The sequence below is a fragment of the Lutra lutra genome, chromosome 4, assembly GCF_902655055.1.
Source record: "Lutra lutra chromosome 4, mLutLut1.2, whole genome shotgun sequence".
NCBI lineage: Eukaryota > Metazoa > Chordata > Mammalia > Carnivora > Mustelidae > Lutra > Lutra lutra.
The window spans coordinates 91,071,765-91,094,157 of record NC_062281.1 but is presented as its reverse complement, the minus strand read 5'-3'; the positions used below and the strand labels follow the sequence as shown (position 1 = coordinate 91,094,157).

At 40.3% G+C, this 22,393-nt stretch overlaps 1 protein-coding gene across 2 annotated transcripts; it reads right to left on the bottom strand.

The window, feature by feature from the left end:
- Window positions 1-3,807: 3,807 nt before the first annotated feature.
- Window positions 3,808-21,401, bottom strand: ANP32E (acidic nuclear phosphoprotein 32 family member E). 2 transcript variants are annotated; one of them, XM_047727296.1, is made up of 7 exons: window positions 20,963-21,394; window positions 17,526-17,675; window positions 16,798-16,920; window positions 15,669-15,831; window positions 13,539-13,717; window positions 7,469-7,523; window positions 3,808-6,154 (listed from the first exon to the last, which is right to left on the bottom strand). In XM_047727296.1, exons 1-7 carry the CDS (start codon window positions 21,014-21,016, stop codon window positions 6,084-6,086), a joined length of 795 nt encoding a protein of 264 aa, XP_047583252.1. In that variant the 5' UTR covers window positions 21,017-21,394; the 3' UTR covers window positions 3,808-6,083. The 2 variants fall into 2 exon arrangements, with proteins under 2 accessions (XP_047583252.1, XP_047583253.1); XM_047727297.1 differs by lacking the exons at window positions 3,808-6,154; window positions 7,469-7,523; window positions 15,669-15,831 and having other exon boundaries at window positions 13,556-13,717; window positions 20,963-21,401.
- Between the last annotated feature and the right edge of the window lie 992 nt (window positions 21,402-22,393).

The following is a 22,393-nucleotide window of genomic DNA, read 5'->3' as shown; positions in this document are numbered from 1 at the left end:
AAAAGATTTTATTTATTTATTTATTTATTTATTTGTTTGTTTGTTTGTTTGTTTGACAGAGATCACAAGTAGGCAGAGAGGCAGGCAGAGAGAGAGGAGGAAGCAGGCTCCCTGCTGAGCAGAGAGCCCCCAGGATGCTGGGATCATGACCTGAGCCACCCAGGCGCCCCCCATAAAATCCCTTAATCTCAGTTTAAGCATTTAGGGATCTCTGGGTGGCTCAGACGGTTAAGTGTCTGCCTAGGGCTACAATCATGATCTCAGGGTTCTGGGACTGAGTCCCTAGTCAGGCTCCCTGCTCAGTGGAGAGCCTGCTTCTCCCTCTGGTTCTCCCCCTACTTGTGAGCTTGAGCTTGCGCTCTCTCTCTCTCTCTCAAAATTTTTTAAGAAAGGATTGATATAAAAATCTCTCACTCTTGTTTTTTTAGGCCTTCTATCAAGAATCTAAGGCAGCGATGCTGGGATAAGATTACCTGCACGATGTTGTTGGTAAGCCCCAGAGGAGTGTGAAAGGAAACAAGGCCTTAGAGAATCTCCGTCTTAAGGCTGGAGCCCTTGAAGTGAAAAGGAAGTGGGGTAAAAGAAAAATGGATTGAGGCTGAGTTCTAACGTTCTAATCCTTCACCTGCTGACTGCTACAGCTACTGCCCAGGAACCTTGGCAGTGGGGAATCAACAATGCAAAAGGAATCAACAGTGCAAAAGGATAAAATGTCAAATAACAAAAATAAAATAAAATGTCAAATAAAATGTCAAAAGAATTAAAAAAAAAAAAAAAAAGGATAGCGCCCTCCACATTTCCTATTACAGAGAGCTTGGTAAAAATAAGCACCCCTTCGACCTGGAATCCTAGTCAGAAAATTTCACTCATTTCCTACAAATGCTAAATCCTTAACACAGCAGAAATGAATTCGTTCTTAACTCAGAATATTCTCGTAAATGGTATGGGGTGGGGGGAGTGCAGAACTAAAAATGCTGGACTTGCACTGACTTCTCTGCCAGAGTTGCAGAGTGATTGTAATTGCTGCTTCCCTTGCAGATGCTAGTTTTCCCTGGTGCTGCTCTCATTGGTTCTTAAGTATACTTGCTTCAACTGCAATTCCTTCCAGTACACTTACAGGTTCTTCTACGAAGCCATCTTCCTCAGTCACAGCTGTCCATAGAAGTGATATTGAGCTCCCCTGAGCACACTGTGCTTCTCTGTGCTAGCTTCTCTGTGCCAAGAGAAGACTGGGAGAAAATGCCTCCACACAGAGAAACTCCGTCGCCTCAGGGAGCTAACTCTGGGGCTGTGGAATGAGTTTATCCAGCTGAAGTGAAAGCACAGATCATGGCTGTCATCTTGCAAGATGGTGCTGTCTGAGGGGCGCCTGGGTGGCTCAGTGGGTTAAGCCACTGCCTTTGGCTCAGGTCATGATCTCAGGGTGCTGGGATCGAGTCCCACATTGGGCTCTTTGCTCAGTGGGGAGCCTGCTTCCCCCCTCTCTCTCTGCCTTCCTCTCTGCCTACGTGTGATCTGTCTCTGTCAAATAAGTAAATAAAATCTCTTTTTAAAAAAGTCATAGTTGCTTCTGATTCTTAGTCAGAATTGCTGTTATGGGTTAACCCTGCTTCAGGCTTATCACCCGAAACAGTGACTAGATTTGTATGAAATAAAACTATTTTACCAGTATATATGCTATTTTTAAAGATGCTCCTGGAGATCAACCCATTTTATAATTTCCATTATGTGGTATAACCTGTTCTCCTCCTTCAAGTTAGGACTGATCAACAGACTAACACAAGTCACTGCCTCGGGCGAAGTCACCCAAGCCGGTTTTCAAATCTCAGGCTGATTAGTACATGAAAGAGGAATGCAGTAGTAGAATGCTATTATTAAGTAACAGCTGCAGAAAATCATTGCATCCAATACTAGGAACTGAGGGGAAATTTTCAGCAACTGGGAGAATGTCACATGTTCCAAAGCCTCTCTTTAAAATACAGAAGGAATAAACACTACTTAAGTGTTTTGAATCACAATCTCACAGAATTGCTTCATTATCTAACACCACCAAAAACCTTTAGTGTAGTTCTATCATTTTCTTTAACCAAGGGGGAAAAGGCTTTAAATCTTTTAAGACGTAAAACACATGCACACAAAAATACTAATTTTAATAAACAATTTCTATAGTTGAGATATACTTCAATATTTTCCATATCTCAAGGAGCAGAGTTCTATAATTAAAATACCTTTTCAATATTAAACCTTAGGCAATCATAAAAACATTACTTAACATATTTGTGCCTTGACTTTGTAAAATACATTCCAGAGTTGTCTATAAATGAAACATGATGAAGATTTTTTTTAATTTGACAGAGAGCACACAAGCAGGGGGAACAGCAGAGGGAGAGGGAGAAGCAGGCTCCCCATTGAGCAGGGAGCCCAACAAGGGGCCCGATCCCAGAACCACAGGATCATGACCTGAGTCCAAGGCAGACACCTAGCCAACTGAGCCACCCAGGTGCCCCAACAAATGAAACATGTTAAAAATCACTTCTCCCTTGAAAAACAAAAGACAGCAGAAAAAGTGTTGGTTCAGGTTTCAGTCAAGGTGAACACGCAAGAATTGTTTCTATTGGGGCACCTGGGTGGCTCAGTGGAGTCTGCCTTTAGCTCAGGTCATGATCCCAGGGTCCTGGGATCAAGTCCCACATGGGGCTCCTTGCTCAGCAAGAAGCCTGCTTCTCCCCCTCTCTCTCCCCTTGCTTGCATTCCCTCTCTCGCTGTGTCTCTCTCTGTCAAATAAATAAAATCTTTAAAAAAAAAAAGAATTGTTTGTATTATATTATCTAAGGATTCTGAAGAAAAAACTCTGCAATATAAATGAAGACTTTAGATTTCATTCGTTAAAACTATTGGTATACAGGGGTGCCGGGGTGGCTCAGTCATTAAGTATCTGCCTTCGGTTCAGGTCATGATCCCGGGGTTCTGGGATGGAGCCCCATGTTGGGCTCCCTGCTCAGCAGGGGCCCTGCTTCTCTCTCTCCCCTTCCCCCTGCTTGTGTTCTCTCTCAAATAAGTAAATAAAATCTTTAAAAAAAAATAAAACTATTTGTGTACAGCAGATTTATAATCACCGTAGTTAACTGTAGATAAGTTACTTCAACTATAGGTAACAAAGTTACTACTTCACACTAAAATACAGAAAGTACTGGCTCATTTGCCACAAAGTGAATGGAACTAGAGGGTATTACACTAAGTGAAGTTAGTCAATCAGAGAAAGAATTATCATATGACCTCACTCATATGTGGAATTTAAGAAACAAAACAAGAGGATCATAGGGGAACAGAGGAAAAAATAAGATGAAACCAGAGAGGGATTCAAACCATAAGAGACTCTTAAATCATAGGAAATAAACTGAGGGTTGCTGGAGGGGAGTGGAGAGGGGGTTAGGGTAACGGGGTGATGAACATTAAGGAGGGCATGTGATGTATGAGCACTGGGTATTATAATATGACTGAAGAATCACTGAACTCTACTTCTGAAACTAGTAATACATTATGTTAGTTCACTGAATTTAAATTTTAAAAAATTTAAAAGTACTGGCTCAGTTTGCAACTCTGAAAGGAAAATTAAGGGAATCCAGAACTTTTCCTGCTTCTTGGACAAAAAAAAATAAGGCAGATGATGGGTTAAATTATTACATTGTAATACCTCTTATGACATCCGAGTGTTTGAGAACTTCTAAGCTGTTTGTTTTTAAAAAGACTTTCAAAGCCCCCAGTGGTGGTGTTCAAAAAGTGAATGTCATACACTGAAACTAATAATTAACAACAAATCTTCCATTTATTGAAGCAATTCAATTTCAAAACTTTAAGTTACAGCAGTCACAGAAAAAAAAAAAAAACAGGAAACGGTCAGAAATAAAAGAATAATCAGGAGTGCTGCATTTTTTTTTAACACTGTCATGGCTTTATTCAAAACACAGTTGCACAAAAGTATTAACTTCAAAGTTTTTAAAGGAGAGTTTTGAGGAAATTTAACACACTATATACATACTGCCATACAAAGAGCATTAAAATAGGACCAAAAACTTCTACAAAATATAAAACCCGCCCTTACTTATTTGCATGAAAATACCACCCACAAAGCTAAATAAGTCTTAAAAAGTTATCTGGAGGCTCTAAATGTTGTTTTCAAACCAAAGAACTCTAATTTTGATTGCACAATAAGATGATTGGTAAGAAAGTCGTTATATAGATTTCATTTTAAAAATAAGTATTTTATAGTCTGGCATACACTATGCGATGAGAATTCTTAGGGACTAAAACAGGGCTTTTCAAGTGTTAAAAAAGGAGTAAAATGTTAGCCTTTTGGAGATACCAGTCCCCCCACTGAACTTATTCCAAGAGTTTTATTTCAGTCACTTGTACAACTTTTTTAGTTTACCCACAAATAACTTTGTAATTTTTACTTTAAAACCCCAAGTCATACATCTGAAACTAAAAAAGAAGCTCTTCACTCCGTAATTTAAATGTGTCCCAGTATAGAAGTATAACTTCAATTAATTTGCTGATGCTAACTTTAAAAAACTCAGATATTCAAAACAGCGGAAAAAAATTAAGCCAAGATTTGAAAAGCAATTGCCTTGAACACGGAGCCTCCGCAACAAAAAGGGGAATGTACTTGTCTTATTTTATCATATTTAGTAGCTGTATAAAGAAACACACCCAGCCTAAATATTTTTCTATTTTTAGTGGGTTTCCACTTGAAAACAAATCTTAATTTTAGCATTTAGTTTCAAATATTTTTCCAACTGCCCAGTGTATTCCAATTAAAAGTTATATCTGGTAATATCTTAAAACTGTAGGAAGAATAATTAAAGGTTCTATTCCGAAAAATTAGAAATACTTTGCAGTGTAGTATCTAAACCATTTGGGAAGCTAACCTCCCCCCAAATTTGACCTGAATGTCTCACTAATTATCAACAGGCAATTGTTCTAGCTTCTGTGGAACAGCAATGCTGCTTCTAAAAGCTTCCTCTGCTTTTCTTTCTTCACACTATTAATACAGTCTGCACATCTTGTCAACCAAGAGAGTTACAATAACCAGAATCTGTTGCATAAAGCTGTATTGATAATAATATTCATAGCTCAGAAAATACTCAATTTCTTTCATTTAACTTGTTTAAAACTGAGACCGTCTGAAAAGGTTGCTGAGGTATAATAGACTAAATAAAGGTCTTCCTGAAGAGCCATAAGTTTCCCAACTTTTTTTGGAGATAGAGGGAGGGGAGTGAAACAAGAAATGAAAGTGATCATAAAGGAATTGCTGGGAGGAAGAAAAAGAATGCACACTTAAAAACAAAGTAAAACTAACAACCGCTGGCATGTCATGATTTTCAGTGAGAAAAACAAAGGGCTCACCTGCATGTCTCTGAACTTAGTACAAGCATTTTTCCTTCAAAAATAAAATCTTATTAGTCACCTGGCTTAAAAGGTTTCAGAAGCCTCCACAAAAGCCTTGAACTATATTGTTGAATAGAACCTTTGCTATTCTGCTCCTACTTTCTAGGTTATTCATGTGACAAAAAAGCACCCAAATACCCATACGCAAAAAAGCAAAAACAAGTCATTGCCTTCAAACTAAAGATCTCTGGGTCACCTCTAAAAATATAACCAACTTATCAGTCAAGAGACTATTTTCATTTCATATTCCAGCCGACTGTGATTTCAGTTAACTTATAAATAACTTTATAACCTTATGAATGAAATGCACCAAACTACGCCTGTGTAAAAGTGATCATGTTTTAATTATGGGCTAAAAATAACTAATACAGTGAGCCTGAATGAGAAAAATGAAGATTCTAAATAAATTTCACAATGGGGTCAACGAAAATTTTTTCTCTACATATGATATGATCATTAACAGACTAGTAAATCTTATTTGGAATGATAAGGCAAAAATAGTAAAACCACACTTTTCCTATAAAAAGTTACAGGTTATCTTCCGTAGGGATCGCTATGGTACATGAAGAAACAAAGAAGATGGGATCACTCTATTGCACACCCAGGAACATTAGGGAATCTGGTCTTAGAATGATCTAGTCATCTTCTTCATCTCCATCATCTTCAGCATCTCGTTTCCTTTTTTCCCCTCGAAGACCTTCTTCTTCTGAAAGAAGAATGAAAGAAAAATTTATGATGTATTTTTTACAAATGAATATTTGTCAAATTACAGTTGTGAATCTATCTTATTGAAAACTTAATGGCATAAAAAATCATACGTCAAGTTTCCTCTCTGAATTTCTTTCAATTTTGGTGTACTGAACAGACTTAATAGACTTAGAAATCCATAAATAATGATAGCTTGCTGTGCACCCTTGTGGCCAAATCATGAAGTACAGACCAAGAACTAGGGGTCGGTCATTAAGAGTCATTAGTAAACTTTTAAGTTTATTTTGAAAGGCCTAGGTAAAGAGTACTAGAGAGCAAATCTCAAAAGAACATTATCTGGGAGTTCAACTGCTCTTCTCTTAGGGACAAGGCTTCATTCATCCTCTTCAAAATCAAAGACCTAAGAAAATAATAAATTAAGCTCAAGGTTATCTCATCTCTTCAAACCAGTTTTGAAAATAAATGTTATAGGCTAGGTGGTTTTTTTTAAATGAAATTATTGAATGCCTTGAGAAAATAACTTTTTTTTTTTTAAAGATTATTTATTTATTTGAGAGAGAGAGAGAGCACAAGTAGTCAGAGCAGCAGGCACAGACAGAGGGAGAAGCAGGATCCCCACTGAGCAGAGAGTCCCATGCTGGGCTCAATCTCAGGACCCTGGGATCATGACCTGAGCCGAAGGCAGACGCTTAACCAACTGAGCCACCCAGGCGCCCCCAAAAATTACTCTTTTAAAAAGGTTTTATGGGGCACAGTGACTTAGCCAGACGTCTGCCTTCAGCTCAGGTCATGATCTCAGAATCCTGAGATGGAGCTCCACATGGGATCCACGCTAGGCCTGGAGCCTAAGATTCTCTCTCTTAGGGCACCTGAGTGGCTCAGTTGTTAAGTGTCTGTCTTCAGCTCAGGTCATGATCCCAGGGTCCTGGGATGGAGCCCTGCATCAGGCTCACTGCTCGGCAGGAAGCTTGCTTCTCCCTCTCCCACTCCCCCAGCTTGTGTTCCCTCTTTTGCTCTCTCTTTCTCTCTCTCTGACAAATAAATAAAATCTTAAAAAAAAAAAAAAAAAAATTCCCTCTCTCCCTCTCCTCCTACAACCCCCACTACCACTTGCATGCTCTCTCCTTTCTCTAAAAAAAAAAAAAAAAAAAAAAAGGGAAGAAGGTTTTACACCTCTCAAGGCACTCTATGTTACCAAAATCAAATCAGGGGCCAGTAATAATTTGAATTATTAGAAACACATTCTTTAAAGCATGTGAATAATAGCTCTAACTTTAATGTCAGGATTCCTTTTATGGCAAATGCAACTCACCCTCTTCTTCCTCTTCTTCCCCTTCTTCAACATAGTCATCATCATCTTCTTCATCCTTGAAAACCAAATATTCAGTTTGAGAATAAAAAGCCTTGACATACTTTTCACCGTTTGGTAGTAATACATTCCAACAAAAGCAAAAAAAAACATGGTTATTCTGTGAATGTTCTAACAACCTCTGCCTAACACATAAGTCTTTTTTAAGAATGCAACTAAATCTAGCTTATGAAAATAAGTTACATTTTAGACCAGCACTGTTTAAAAGAACTTTCTGGAACAATGGAAATGTTCTGCATCTGTGCTGTCCACACATGGCCACTGAGCATTTAACATGTGATCAGCACAAGGGTGCCTGGCTGGCTGAGTCAGCAGAGCATGCAACTCTTGATCTCAAGGTTGTGAGTTCGAACTCCACGGTGAGTGTAAAGATTACTTAAAAATAAAAAATCTTTAAATAATTATAAAATAAAATAAAGTGTGACCGGTACAAATGAGGAACTCAATTTTTCATTTTATTTAATTTTAACTTAAATAACCAAAATGTGCCCAGTGGCTACTGTAACGGACAGAGTTAACATGACAGTTTCAAAGAAAGGTTTCCTATTTTATAGAGTGAGATAGAAGTTACCTGAATCCTAGCCCCAACATAGTTACATGCATTGAATAAGTCACTTAATCTCCCTGGACCTCATTTTTCCAATCAATAAAGGAAAGTGTTCATCTAGAAAGATCTATAAGTTTCTCCTATATCTAAAAATCTACACATCAAAATAGCAATATCAATAAAACCACAAAACTTGATCTACAACTTTTACTGAAGGAGCTGTTCTGGATGGCTCAGATGTAAACACAGCCTTGAAACATCATAACAGGTTTTTTTGTTGTTGTTTTTTGTTTTTTTTACTTTAACCAATTGGGATAGAAATCTCTAAAGTGCCCTTCTACCATTTTATGCTAAACCTAACAAACTTTTCTCCTGAATAATCAGTCATAATCATTTGATCATGAACATAACACTAATTAGCATATCCTGATTCCCTCAGGACCTATCAAAATATGTATGATGGTTTTCTCCTTTTAAAAACGACCCTGCGGGTGCCTGGGAAGCTCAGTTGGTTGGGCGATTGCCTTCAGTCGCGGGCTCCCAGGATCGAGTCCCACATTGGGCTCCCAGCTCCATGGGGAGTCTGCTTCTCCCTCTGACCCTCCCCCGCTCATGCTCTTTCTCTCATTCTCTCAAATAAATAAATAAAATCTTTAAAAAATAAATTAAATATAATTTATTTTATTTATTTATTTATTATTTATTTATTTTATATTTTAAAAAATAAAGTAAAATAAAAAATAATAAATAAAAATGACCCTGGCCTCTAGTTTAAATTGTATCTTTTCCTAGTTTTCATACCTTCTTCTTTTCAATTTCACTACTTCAATTTTAATTTGCTATGGATTCAGAAAATAGACTGTCAAGCTTATTAGAGAATTGAATATAAGAGAAAATAGGTTTAGAATAACAGCTTGAACACTCACCTACGTAGAAAGAAAATGTCTTTTGTTGCTAAATTTTGGCTAATCAGAGGTCTTTTACACTTACCGCCATGTTCTAAATAGTTGAGTTCTACCATATGTTTGAAAAAAATAGAACCAATCTAGGGTCTCCCCTCCAACCCCACAAAAGTTTAATGCTCCTTAAAAATACTTTTAAGTGGCAAATGTCAAGAACTCCTGTGTAGTTAGGGGAAAACTTGGACAATCCATCCTTTTCATAGTATCCACAGTCCCATTTGTGTCTAGAAATACTAAACAGAACCTGATTTCCCAGCATGTAGGTAGAATCCCCTGAGAAACTCGACTGTAGGAAATTTGTATCAGAAAACAATCTTATAGGGTGCCTGGGTGGCTCAGTGGGTTAAGCCGCTGCCTTCAGCTCAGGTCATGATATCAGGGTCCTGGGATCGAGTCCCGCATCAGGATCTCTGCTCAGCAGGGAGCCTGCTTCCCTTCCTCTCTCTCTGCCTACTTGTGATCTCTCTCTGTCAAATAAATAAATAAAATCTTTAAAAAAAAAAGTAAAAAAAGAAAACAATCTTATAGATGGGGCGCCAGGGTGGCTCAGTGGGTTAAGCCGCTGCCTTCGGCTCAGGTCATGATCTCAGGGTGCTGGGATAGAGTCCTGCATCGGGCTCTCTGCTCGGCAGGGAGCCTGCTTCCCCCTTCCTCTCTCTCTGCCTGACACTCTGCCTACTTGTGATCTCTCTCTGTCAAATAAATAAATAAAAATCTTAAAAAAAAAAAAAAAAAAGAAAACAATCTTATAGAACCAATTCAAACACTGAAAAGCATTCTGTACCAGAACACCATCAAGATACAAAGAGAAGAAGGAATAAATGGGCTAGTCAGTAGCATAAAAAAGGAATCACAATAAAAATCGCAGAACCTAAAGCTTTAAACTAAAGCGGAAAACAAAGGAAGAGAGGGTAGAGGAGAGGGGACAGGGAAGGGGGAGGGAGGGGAAGGAAAAGGAAAGAAAGAAAAAAGAGAGAGAAAGAAAGATAAGGGGCACATTTTAAACATCTCAGATCTGTGGAGAATGATAAATGAGGATGTTTAAGTATTTGTGATTTTTTAAAAAAACACTTGAGATACTAATCACATTTATACTTTGACAATTTAGAAAACCCCAGGTCTCAAAATCTAATTGCTTCTCCGGATTTTGTTTTAAACAAAATATGCTTAGATTACTTGATTCATGCTTTTAAGCCTTTCTTAAAATGGGAAGTACAGCTGACATACAGTATTATGTGAGTTTCAGGGGCACAACATGGTGATTCCATAAGGCTACACCTTAAGCTTTGCTCACCACAAGGACAGCTATCATCTAAGCCTTCAGTTTTTAGTGTCATCTATTAGATGATATCCCTCAATAAAAACAGCTTTCACCAGAAGCTTGTTCAGTAGAAACTATGATCTTTCCCTAACTAATGGGAAAGAACTGTTTGCTCATTGTACTCTGTAGAGTCCAGAGGGATTACAATTCCCAATTCTCCTAAAGTCCCCATCCCCATTTTTAAAGAAATATACTACCCAAACATAAAGCCCTTCTTTATACATATTAATTTCTGACTTCTGAAGAGTAACTGAAATAAAAATGATACTCAAACCAAAAACAGCTACTCAATTCCCGTTTCCATCTCCTTCTACTTTCTTTTTAAATCTCAAGAGTAAAAAAAATAAATAAATAAAATAAATCTCAAGAGTCTCGGAAGCTTGTACTGACTTTCATCTTCTAAAAAATATGTTTAAAACATAACTAATTAAGGGGCGCCTGGGTGGCTCAGTGGGTTAAGCCTCTGCCTTCGGCTCAGGTCATGATCTCAGGGTCCTGGGATCAAGTCCCGCATCGGGCTCTCTGCTCAGCAGGGAGCCTGCCTCCTCCTCTCTCTCTGCTTGCCTCTCTGACTACTTGTGATGTCTCTCTCTCTCTCTCTGTCAAATAAATAAATAAAATCTTTGAAAAAAATAAATAAATAACTAATTAAAAATACTAAAAACATCATTTTTAATATTCAAACCATTCATCATGTTTGAAAGCTTCTGGTACGTGTTAGCCAGGTATTACAACACTGACCTGACGTTGTGGTTATCATCTCAGAGATTTTTACTCCAAACTTGACTGTGTCACTTTTATTTTACTTATTTATTTTTAAGAGAATCTTTTTTTTTAAGATTTTATTTATTTATTTGACAGACAGAGATGACAAGTACACAGAGAGGCAGGCAGTGAGAGAGGTGGAGGCAGGCTCCCTGCCGACCAGACAGCCCGATGCGGGGCTCTATCCCAGGACCCGGAATCATGACCTGAGCTGAAGGCAGAGGCTTTAACCCACTGAGCCACCCAGGTGCCCCAAGAATCTTTTTTATTTTTAAGATTTTATTTATTCACTTTTGCAACAGAAAGAAAGAGGGAGAGAGAGAGAGAGGGAAAGCATGGGTGGGGGAAGGACAGAGGGAGAAGCAGACTCCCCACTGAGCAGGGAGCCCCACTGGGGACTCAGTCTGGGAGGGAGCCCCACCTGGAACTCAATCCCAGGACCCTGGGATCATGACCTGAGCCAAAGGCAGATGCTTAACCAACTGAACCTCCCAGGGACCCTGACTATGCCACTTTTAGTTAATGTTCCCCAAAATTCAATGGAATGATAAACACAAACATTTGCAGTTGCTTGAAAGTCATTTTTAAACTACTTAATACTATACAGGCTTAATGAAGAATTCCTGACAAAGACAAAAGCCAAATAACATGAGTCCATTATTTTATTAAATAACTTAAAACTTAGACACCTGGGGGCTATGTCAGTTAAGCATCTGCCTTTGGCTCAGGTCATGATCCCAGGGTTCTTGGGATCAAGTCCTGCATCCAGCTCCTTGCTCAGCAAGGAGCCGCTTCTCCCTCTGCCTGCCGCTTCCCCTACTTGTGCTCTAACAAATTAACTCTTTTATAAATAAACAAACAGGGGCAAAATATTCATGCTGTATGCTGATGTAAACTGAATGGGCTGATTTTCTCTAGGAATGCTTAAATGCTTATTGTACAGCTGCTGACTCACTAAGCCCCAAACAAGTTTAAGTTCTATTTTTCCACATTAGTTTCATATTTAAAATGGTATCAGAAAAAAATTATCATTGATCAGTGATATTATCTATCTAACCAATGTAAAAGTCATTAGGAGAACAAATAAGAATAACAACAAATAAAAACAAAAATAACAAATAACAACTTCTCGTCTAAATAAGACATATTATTTTTGATAATAAAAAACTTGAATTATGAAAATAAAACTCAGTAATTTAAAAACATTAGGAGGAAACAGTAATTCACAGGAGCTAAAGATCATTTGTTCAAGTCAACTGACACTTCCTATGAGCTTACAATGCCCCTGTCAGTGTATGAGATGCTGATATACCAAGACAGATGACCATCCCCTTGAGGAGCTCACCATCTAGGGGAAAGTGGCCAAATAAACAAGTTTTTACAAAAGTGCCTACAGGCAACAGAAGACTAACTGAGATTCAAAGGTAACAGAGGAAGGAGAGATTATCTATAAAAAGTTACAGAAAGCTTCAATAATGAGACAACTCCAGAACTAAATTTTTAAAGAGCTCACAAAGCATGATCTAAGTTTTTAAAGAACTCACAAAGCACGCACAAAGCATGCTCTCTCTCTCTCTAGTATATAAGTAAGTAAAATGTCACGAATGTGTACATAAAATCAATGCACTTTCCAGGCTTCAACTATACTTATGTTTACCTCTGTAAAAAAGAAAATAAAGTTGATCAGAAAGCATGGGTAGAAAGTCATTTCAGATAAGAGCAAACAATGTATCTACAGACAGAAAGGCAAGAAACAGCCTGGTATGACAATTAAATTTGGTATTGAGGGAAAAGAGGCTGGAGAAGGAAGCAGGGGCCAGATAATGATAGGCCTTGTATGCCTGGGTGGCAACAGGGAAACATTAAAGTGTTTCAACATTAAAGTGATACCATCACATCTGCATTCAGGCGAGGCAGGCACAAACCGAAACATGCAAGAGACACTTAAGTGGTGATACTGTATTCAGACAGGCCATTTGGAAAGCTACTACAAAACTGTAAGCAAGAAATCATCAGGGCAACGAAAGTTTTCCTGAGTGCCTACAATGTGCCAGTGACTAGACACTTGACATATATTATCTTCTTAAATCCTTCAAAGAAGCCTAAGAGGTTGATACAATCTTTGTTTTACAAAGAAGGAAGCTGAGGCTCCGAAACTTTTGTAAAATGTTTCCACCACACTTTGAGGTGCCCAGCAGAATGGATTTGAAAGATATCTGGGCAGTAAAATCAATATGCGTTTAGGATTATCTGGATACAATCTGAGCTGGGGGACAGTGGGAAAAATGACAGGCAAGACAGATACACTCAGACCCACACATTAGGAACTTTCAGATTTCTACACAACTCACTATTTATAGTACTTGGCCCTATGCCTAAATAATTAATTTTCAGCACACATAAAAAGTGCCCATTCACCTGGATTTCTTCTTTCATTAAGTATGAGAGGCCCACTTCCTCTTCTCCCTCTCCCAGCTCTGAGCCTGCTTCATCTTCATCCTCATCCTCATCCTCCTCCTCTTCCTCCTCCTCTTCTTCATATTCTTCAGGTGGACCAGCTTCATCTTCCTCTTCTTCTTCATCATCTTCATCTCCATCTTTAAAAATATTTTAAAAGATGAGCAAATGGCTGAGCAAATTTTCTTGCAAGTATGTTGATCCTATCCACCCTTGCCCCAATCACTTCAAATTCTTAAGCCAACGGGTAGGTGGAAAGTATCTCAGGGTGATTTTCTTTTTTTAAGATTCCCTTTTAAGGGGTGGGTGGGTAGCTGAGTCGGTTAAGCGTCCGACTCTTGATTTCAACTCAGGTCATGATCTCAGGGTCATGAGTCAGGCTCCATTCTCAGTGGGAAGTTTCCTTGACTATTTCCCTCTGTGCCTCTCCCTGCTTATGCACACACGCGTGCTCTCTCTCTCTCTCTCTAAAATAAATAAGTAAATCTCTAAAAAAAAGAAAAATTCCCTTTTACAACATCCATATTTACTATTTGAGAAATATGGTTTCTATTTTTTTTTTTTAAGATTTTATTTATTTATTTGAGAGAGAGAGACAGTGAGAGAGAGCATGAGTGAGGAGAAGGTCAGAGGGAGAAGCAGACTCCCCATGGAGCTGGGAGCCCGATGCAGGACTCGATCCCGGGACTCCGGGATCATGACCCGAGCCGAAGGCAGTCGTCCAACCAACTGAGCCACCCAGGCGTCCCGATTTCTATTTTTTTTTAAGATTTTATTTATTTATTTGACACAGAGAGAATGAGGACAAGCAGGGGGTAGGGACAGAGGAAGATGGAGAAACAGACTCCCCACTGAGCAGGGAGCCCGAGGATGTGGGGCTTAATCCCAGAACACTGGGATCATGACCTGAGCCGAAGGCAAACACTTAACCAACTGAGCTACCCAAGCGCCCCAAGAAATATGGCTCCTATTTTTTACTTTTTTTTTTTTTTTTAAGATTTTATTTATTTGAGAGAGAGCGCGAGCAAGCTAGAGCATGAGCCGGGGAAGGGAGAGGGAGAAACAGACTTCCCTGCTGAGCAGAGAGCCCAATGTGGGACTCAATCCCAGGACCTTGGGATCATGACCTGAGCTGAAGGCAGATGTTTAACCCACTGAGCCACCCAGACGCCCCAAAATATGGTTTCTAAATACTGAAATATTTCCAACATACAGATTTTCATTGAAACATTACATGCACTAAAAAGTTTGTTTTACCTTGTGGACACTTCAAAACTACCTTCTCTATCATTCTGTCATTTTCTATCAGATTTCTTTTTACAGTAAAAAAATTTTCAACCAAGAGTAACAGCGTCCCATTACTAACAAGAGCCATTCCATCATCTGATCTGTTAGTCACCCATTTATCCAATAATATATATTCACCATCTAATTCTAGAACATTTCCATAACCCCACACACACACCCCACACTTCAAAAAAACCCACAGTCATTAACAGTCACTCCCCATTCTCCTCTCACCCAGCCCTGGCAACCACTACTCTACTTTCTGTTTCTATGAATTTGCCTATTCTGGACATTTCATACAAATGGAGTCACACAAAATGTGGCCTTTTGTGTCTGGCTTCTTTCACTACATAGAATGTTTTCAATGTTACAGCTCGTATCAGTAGTTCATTCACTCTTATGACTGAAAAATATTTCATTGTATGGCTATATTGCATTGTTTATCCATCAGTTGACAGACCATTTGGGTTGTTTCTATTTCTTGACTATTATGGATAACACTACAAAAAGGAATGATTCCTTTTTTTTAAAAAGGTACTATTTAACAAGTTCCCACTTTTACCAGGTAGTGGTTAAACAAGTTTATACGGATATAAAATATCACAGAGCTTGACAGTATAATAATCATTTAATTCCCCAAAGGTATCAGAAACCTGAAAGAAGAAATACAGGATTAGGGTTGTGGGTTTTGTAATTTTTCTTGTCTTACTAACATCTTTTTTTTTCAACACCTAAATATCCAAGCCCAATCGAAATGGCATCGTTAGGCTGGAGCCTATATTTACAAGCATCAAGAATGATTACCCTCATCCTCCTCTTCTGAGTCTGGTGCTTCGTTATCCTCCTGATCAAATCCATCTAAGTAGGTGATTTGCTGCAGCAGCTCAAAAATACTTTCTCTGTAATCTTCCAGGTTTGTGATCTCACAGTTAAACAAGTCGAGACTTTTCAAATTTTTAAGATTTTGCTGGAAAAGTATAAAGTTAAAACTTAAACATTTCAAGATTTTAAATACTATGTTCTTTCTTTTTGATTCATGAACCAGAAAATATATATATGAAATCAAAAGAATGACTTGGGGGTTTTTCAAATTTTATGATGAAGAGTTTTGGTATCAATTATCTCTCTTTTTTAAAAGATTTATTTATTTGAGAGACAGAGAGAGGGAGGGAGCAAGTGAGCACAAGGGGAGGAGAGAAAAGGGAGAGGAAAAGGCAGGGAGGCAGGATCCCCATTGAGAAGGGTAGGGAGCAGGGCTCGATCAGATCTGGGACCTCAGAATCACACCTTAGCTGAAGGCAGAAGCTCAACCAGCTGTGCGACCCACGCACCCCACCCCCACCCCAACCCCCAATAGCAATTCTCTTAATGAGGCCCTGTATGTAAACTCCACAAGAATAGGAACTTTGTTTTCACCACTGAATCTCCAGCACCTGGCTTAGTGCCTTACTATAGTAGCCATTCAATGTATTTTGTTGACCAAGTAGGTACATAAATAGGCAACAACAATAATGTGTTTAGCTTAAATCCAGTCAAGCTCCTTGTCAACAATTTCAACCTTCTCCCAAGCTTTCTAAAATTGGAGCAACAATTTTTGTGGGTTTCACTTCATCTCATACCAGGAAAGAAAGGAGCAAATAAAATAACTTTAAAAAAAAAATCAAGAAGGAAGGAAAAAGAATAGAACTTAATACTGAGAAGTTTAAAACCAGATATTCAACTCCTTAAGTTAATGATAAATAAATTTCTCTTAGATTTAAAAATTTATCTGTTTCACTCTAAGAGAAAACAGTAAAACATATAGATACATATAGATAAAAACCTTTAAGAAATTCAGAAGTTTCAAAGAGTGAAATATAAATCAGCAAGATAAAACACAAGCAAATCTCAGCAGACAACCAAAAAATACCAAGTTCAGAGACTTTCCACTCACCAAAGCTTCTACTGTACTGAGATCTTTGATTTTGTTTCCACTCAGATTGAGGTAGGTAAGATTAGGACATTTCTCTGCCAGGACTTCCAAACCTCCAGAAATTATATTGTCACTAAGTTCCAACTATATATTCAACATGGAGGAAAAACAAACAATTATGAAGGCTTAGAGCAAATCAGATTTTTTTTAAGTTTTTTTATTTTTTAAATAATCTTTACACCCCATGTGGGGCTCGAACCCACAATCCTGAGATCAAGAGTTTCACGTTCTGACTGAGTCAGCCAGGTGCACCCAGATTTTTAAAATATACCAATTTAAAGAAGAAAAACAACTGTCATTCTCTCTAGCTTCAAGAGACTGTCACAACTTACTAATTTCCAAATTCCTACCCATAATCACCAAATAATATATTAGAACTCCTATATAATAAGCTTCTAACCCAAGTTTGGTTCCAGATGTGTTACAGATAGACTTTATGTTTCAGAAAAAAACATTTGGGAGATATTAAGCCCAAATTGATATCATAAAACAATTTCATTATTAAACTTAAATTTTTAAAAGCTGTATTAGAGCTGATTCTAAAAATCCTACATAACCCATTCTCTTATCTCTAGAAATTTAGAACCTTCTAATTAAAAGGCAGAATGGTTGTTTCATTTGACCAAAACCTAGACATACTAGCCCTTGACATCAAAACTATGATGATTTCGCACTTAATACCAACTTACCTTTCGAAGTTTATTTAAGCTGGGCAACCGGGCCAGTGAACTTAGTTCCACATTAGCCATACTCAGAAACTCTAGTTTTTTAAAAGTATCATTCAGACCTTCAATTTCCCCATTGACACAAAGGCAATTATCAAGGACTAACTCTGTCACCTGTAAGACAGAAAATGAATGATTCTTTACTTTGAGTCTGTTTAGCAAAAGACCTGGGTCAAGACACACTGGAAATGTGAATATTAAAACCATGAATCCCCCTTACACAGATCCTTTTCATTCTCTCCTCCCCTATCAAAAATTTAAATACAATCTAAAGTCATCATTATAAGTTAAACTTTTAAATTTAAACTTAGACCAAGAAGTTCAATGCCTGCTCAAATCCCTGATGCATAAAAAATAAAACTTTGGGGATACCTGGGTGGCTCAGTTAAGCCGATACCTTTGGCTCAGGCCATGATCCCAGCATCCTGGGATTGAGTCTCTCATCGGACTTAAGGTTCCACAGGGAGCCTACTTCTCTCTCTGCCTCTGCCTGCCACTCTGCCTGCTTCTGTGTGCTCTTTCTCTCTCTCTGACAAATAAATAAATAAAATCTTGTTTTTTTAATAAATAAATAAATAAAACTTTGAAAAAGGTCCCATGTGAAACTTGCTTCTGCCCCTGATAAGAAGGATTCTCAGGGCATATATTTACGTAGCGAGGGGATACCCAGACTACTGGGAAAGGATTCAAGTGAGCTGCCCTAAAACAGCAGGTAGAAGAAAGGAAACTATTTTATTCACATTAAAACACCCTTATCTTCAGTTGATAAATGCCACCATAACTCAAAAATACCTTGTTACCTTTCATGAAGAAATGTTAGAAAGCTCATTTTGAGAAAGCTGGCTTTCGGAGGTTATTTGTTCTTAATGGCAGGGCCAAACAATGTCACCCAGAACAATACATCCTTGACAAGATGTTATTTCTCCATAACACCCTAGTAGCATTTTTGTGGACTTCTCCCCATTGCGGGGTGGACAGGGTAAGTTAGGCTGCATCCCCTTATCACATCAGAGTTGTAGAACAAAACCTACTGGTTTTGTTAGACTTAATCTAAGGGGGAGACAAGAGATCCCAGATCTCTACTCCCAGTACAAAAATATGTTTGAGGAATTCTGAGGGCTAAAAACTAAACAAGGAATGCCACCTTCTTTATTTGAATATGACTTTGACATAATTATTTTAGAGACCAGAGTAGACATATAATCTCCTGTTTAGAAGTAAGGAAGCCAAGGGGCACCTGGGTGGCTCAGTGGGTTAAAGCCTCTGCCTTCAGCTCAGGTCATGATCTCAGGGTCCTGGGATAGAGCTGAGATGGAGCCCCGCATCAGGCTGTCTGCTCAGCAGGGAGCCTGCTCCCCCCCACCAACCTCTGCCTGCCTCTCTGCCTACTTGTGATCTCTCTCTGTCAAATAAATAAATAAAATCATAAAAAAAAAGAAGAAGAAGAAGAAGAAGGAAGCCAAGGCCCAAAGGATAAGAATGACTTGGCTAGGGTCACACACTTAGTATGACAGAGCTGTGCTTCCACTCTAAATTTTCTGACTCCTAGTCTAGGTGAATGGAGGAGAGAGGGCCACCAGATTTGGTGTCAAAAAACCAGTTCTTCCACTTGAGTAAAGAACTTCACTTCCCTGGGACTCCGTTTGCTAATTTGGATTCTAGAACAATACAATCCACCTTACAAGTCTGTCTGAAAGAGAAAGGTAAATAACAAACACAAAAAGTGGTTTGTAAACTATAAAGAGCTATACAAATAGATGGTTATTACACTCTAAGGGAGGAAGGAGAGGCTGCAAAAAGACAACGTCTGGCACCCCCCAAAATTGTAGAGGAAATTCCTATGGGTAGATAAACAAAAGAGGGTGGGGGAGCAAATCTACTTTTCCAACCCAAGACATACAAAAAAGCATTCTAAATGTGTGCTCCTGAGAGGAAGTTTTTAAAGTTTGATTTTGTTTGTTTTCTTGCAGCCCCCAAAGAGTAAGCCCTAGAAAACTCCCAGCTCCCTCTGGATGATAGTACAGACTCTTTCCTTTTCCTTGCCTTTTGCTAATTTCAGGGAACCAGAGACTTAAAAAAGAAAAAGAAAAAAAAAAGGTATAAAGACCTTGGGTTCCCACTGCGCACGCCTCCACAGCCCACCAAAAAGACCTACTCATCTTCTGCCCTGGTAGGCACCGGCACCACCCTCACCCCTTTTGAAAACAACTACATCCCTTAGAATCCACTTCTAGTGTTTATTTCAGAGGCCGCAATTAACAAGACTCTTGACGCTCTCTTCTGCGGTCTGAAGTGCCAGGTTCCTAGCTGGCTAGCGGCCGCGCTCTCACGACCAGCCGCTCCGACCCATGGGAAACCCCACACGGGGCGGGGACTCCTCAAGAGAAAGAGGGGTCGCCTCCCCGCCGGCGTTCCCAGCGCCTCCGCCCCGGGCGGGGAGGGCTGAGAGAAGCCGAGGAGGGTGCCCTGGAAAAGGAGGCGGAAACGCCTCCCGTCCGACCCCCGAAAAGTTGGCCGCGACCAGCTTCACGTGGCCCCTCCCAAACCCGTCTCTTTAACTAAGGGGACAGCAGCCAGAGAGCATCATTTCGTTTCGCCGAATCCATCTTTAAAGCACAAAACTACTACGACCCATTTGAGTTTTTTGAGACCTTCTCCAGGGATCAAATTCGGAGTTGCGGCCACTACGACACGACACGCCGAATATCGTGACACCGCGGGGGGACGAAGAGGATTACGCCTCGCGTCCCCTCCTCACCTCCAGTCTCTGCGGCGACTCCCAAAACTTACCCGCGGCGGGGGAACCGACCGCTGACCCAGATTCCGCCCCACCGCGGTCAGCGCGCGCCCCTTTCCGGGGGAGTGGGCGCCGACAGCAGTAGGTGGTCCTGAGACCTCCGGGGACCCCAGCCCGCGCCCGGCGCGACGTCACACACCCGGGCCTCAAGGAGGGGGGCACCCCCCCAAAAAGGAGAAAAAGAGTTGGCAGCATTGCAGAAAAGTTGGACTAACTTAGGCGACGATGGCTGCGGCAGGGGCAAGTGGGACTGGGGGGTCGCGCCCACGCCGCCGGCCCCCAGGAGGAGGAGGGAACCAAGCGGCGGAGCGGACCCCAGCACCCCGCTTTCCGCCCCTACCAGGCCTGGACTCCCGATTCGTAGAGAGCCTAAAGAGGCTAAGACCCCCAGGCACACACAAAAACGCCCCTAGAAACTTAAACCCTTCGCCATTTTAAGTAGAAGATTTTAATGATTTAACACTTAAAATTAAATATCCCCCAACCCTAACCCCAGGGGGGGAATAATTCATTACCCCTCCGCACACACATACCCGGACCCCCAGAAACCCGATCCTCTGAATACAGGTCTGGTGGGGAAGGGGAGGGGGCTGAGTCATCTCACCTCCTCCGGGGCTCTGTTCCTTAACTCCAGGTTAATCCTCTTCTTCATCTCCATGTCCTCCTCCTGCTCTTCTGCTACTACTCCCTTCCCTTACCCTTTCCTGCCTTTCCCACTACCCCCAACCCTTAAATTTTAAAAGATCTGGAAATGAATGAAAAGAAAAGCAAATATAAACGCCCACCACCTCCAGATAGGTGTGGGGGGAGAAAGAATAGAATAGCAAATGGAGTCCAAGGAGTTGGGACTCTAACTCGGCTGCCCCCACCTCCTTGTCCACACACTCGCGCGCACTCACACGCACGCATACACACACAAGTACGCACACGCGCGCGCGCGCGCACACACACACACACGCACACACACACACACGCACACACACACACACACACCGCAGTTCCTTCCCTTTCAATGGCTGCTCTGAGACTGAGCCTCCATGACACGGCACCGCCAACCCCCTGGCCTATACTCCACCCACCTCCCGAATGTATTGGTTAATTTTTCAGCATCGCACTGTTTCATTGGACCGCATAAGTGTCCATCAGTCTTCTGGGTGGACCTGAACCAGAAGCGCTGTATCTATTGGCTACAACCAAGCGCGCAGTTAACTCCGATAGGTTCGGGAGGGTGTTTGTCCTGGGGAAACGATTTTGAATCCCAGTAGCCCCCCTCCTTTTCTTTGTGTGGTTGGCGCGCTTTCCCTAGGCGTTCGGACGGTTTTAATACCTGCTGGATTTGTTTTTTTCGGTTTTGTTTTTAGTGTGAAATGGAGGAACAAAGCAACCTTATTATGGGCCCAGGTTGCAGGACTGATAATTTTGCACACAAATACGCACTAGCTCTTGGCTGTTTTAAAGTCCCTTGCAGCCGAGGTGCACGTGAGCTTTCGTGGCACTGCTCGGCTGGGGATAGGCTTCTGGTGCAGAGTTAGACGCTGGATAAAGATAGTATTTTAACTTCCAACAAGAAGGACTGAACGTTTTTGAAAACAGTTGGGTGAAGTATATAAGTTAGGCATCTTTAAACAAAACTAGCCCGGAGGAATTGTTACTTAGGTAATTGTTGCTGTAATGAACATTAAGCAAGACCTTGGAGGAAAAACGGTGCTGGACTAGTGAAAATCAGACTTCAGTTCGCCTGGAAATGGTACTGCAATGCCTCTCCTTTCTCATTTCCCTTTGGTTGGTTTCCATGGATATCTCTAGGTTAAATGTGCTTTTATATTTTTTAAGTCTTTTTTTTTTTTTTCTTTAAGATTCTATTTATTTGACAGAGTGAGAGAGCACAAGCTGGGCGGACAGTGGGGAGAGAGAGGGAGAAGCGTACTCCCCGCGGAGCAGGAGCCGGTTACGGGGTTCGATGCTAGGACCCTGGCATTACGACCAGAGCGGAAGGCAGACAGACACCCAACCATCTGAGCCACCTAGTCGCCCC

Bases quoted from the DNA above. Each gene is read 5' to 3' on its own strand.
- ANP32E (XM_047727296.1), bottom strand. From the start codon at position 21,016: ATGGAGATGAAGAAGAGGATTAACCTGGAGTTAAGGAACAGAGCCCCG. The intron at 15,832-16,797 runs GTGAGTGGAAAG...ATACTTTTCCAG, and splicing joins TCAGTACAGTAGAAGCTTTG to CAAAATCTTAAAAATTTGAA. The intron at 7,524-13,538 runs GTGAATGGGCAC...TTGGTTTTCAAG, and splicing joins TAATGAAAGAAGAAATCCAG to GATGAAGAAGATGATGATGA.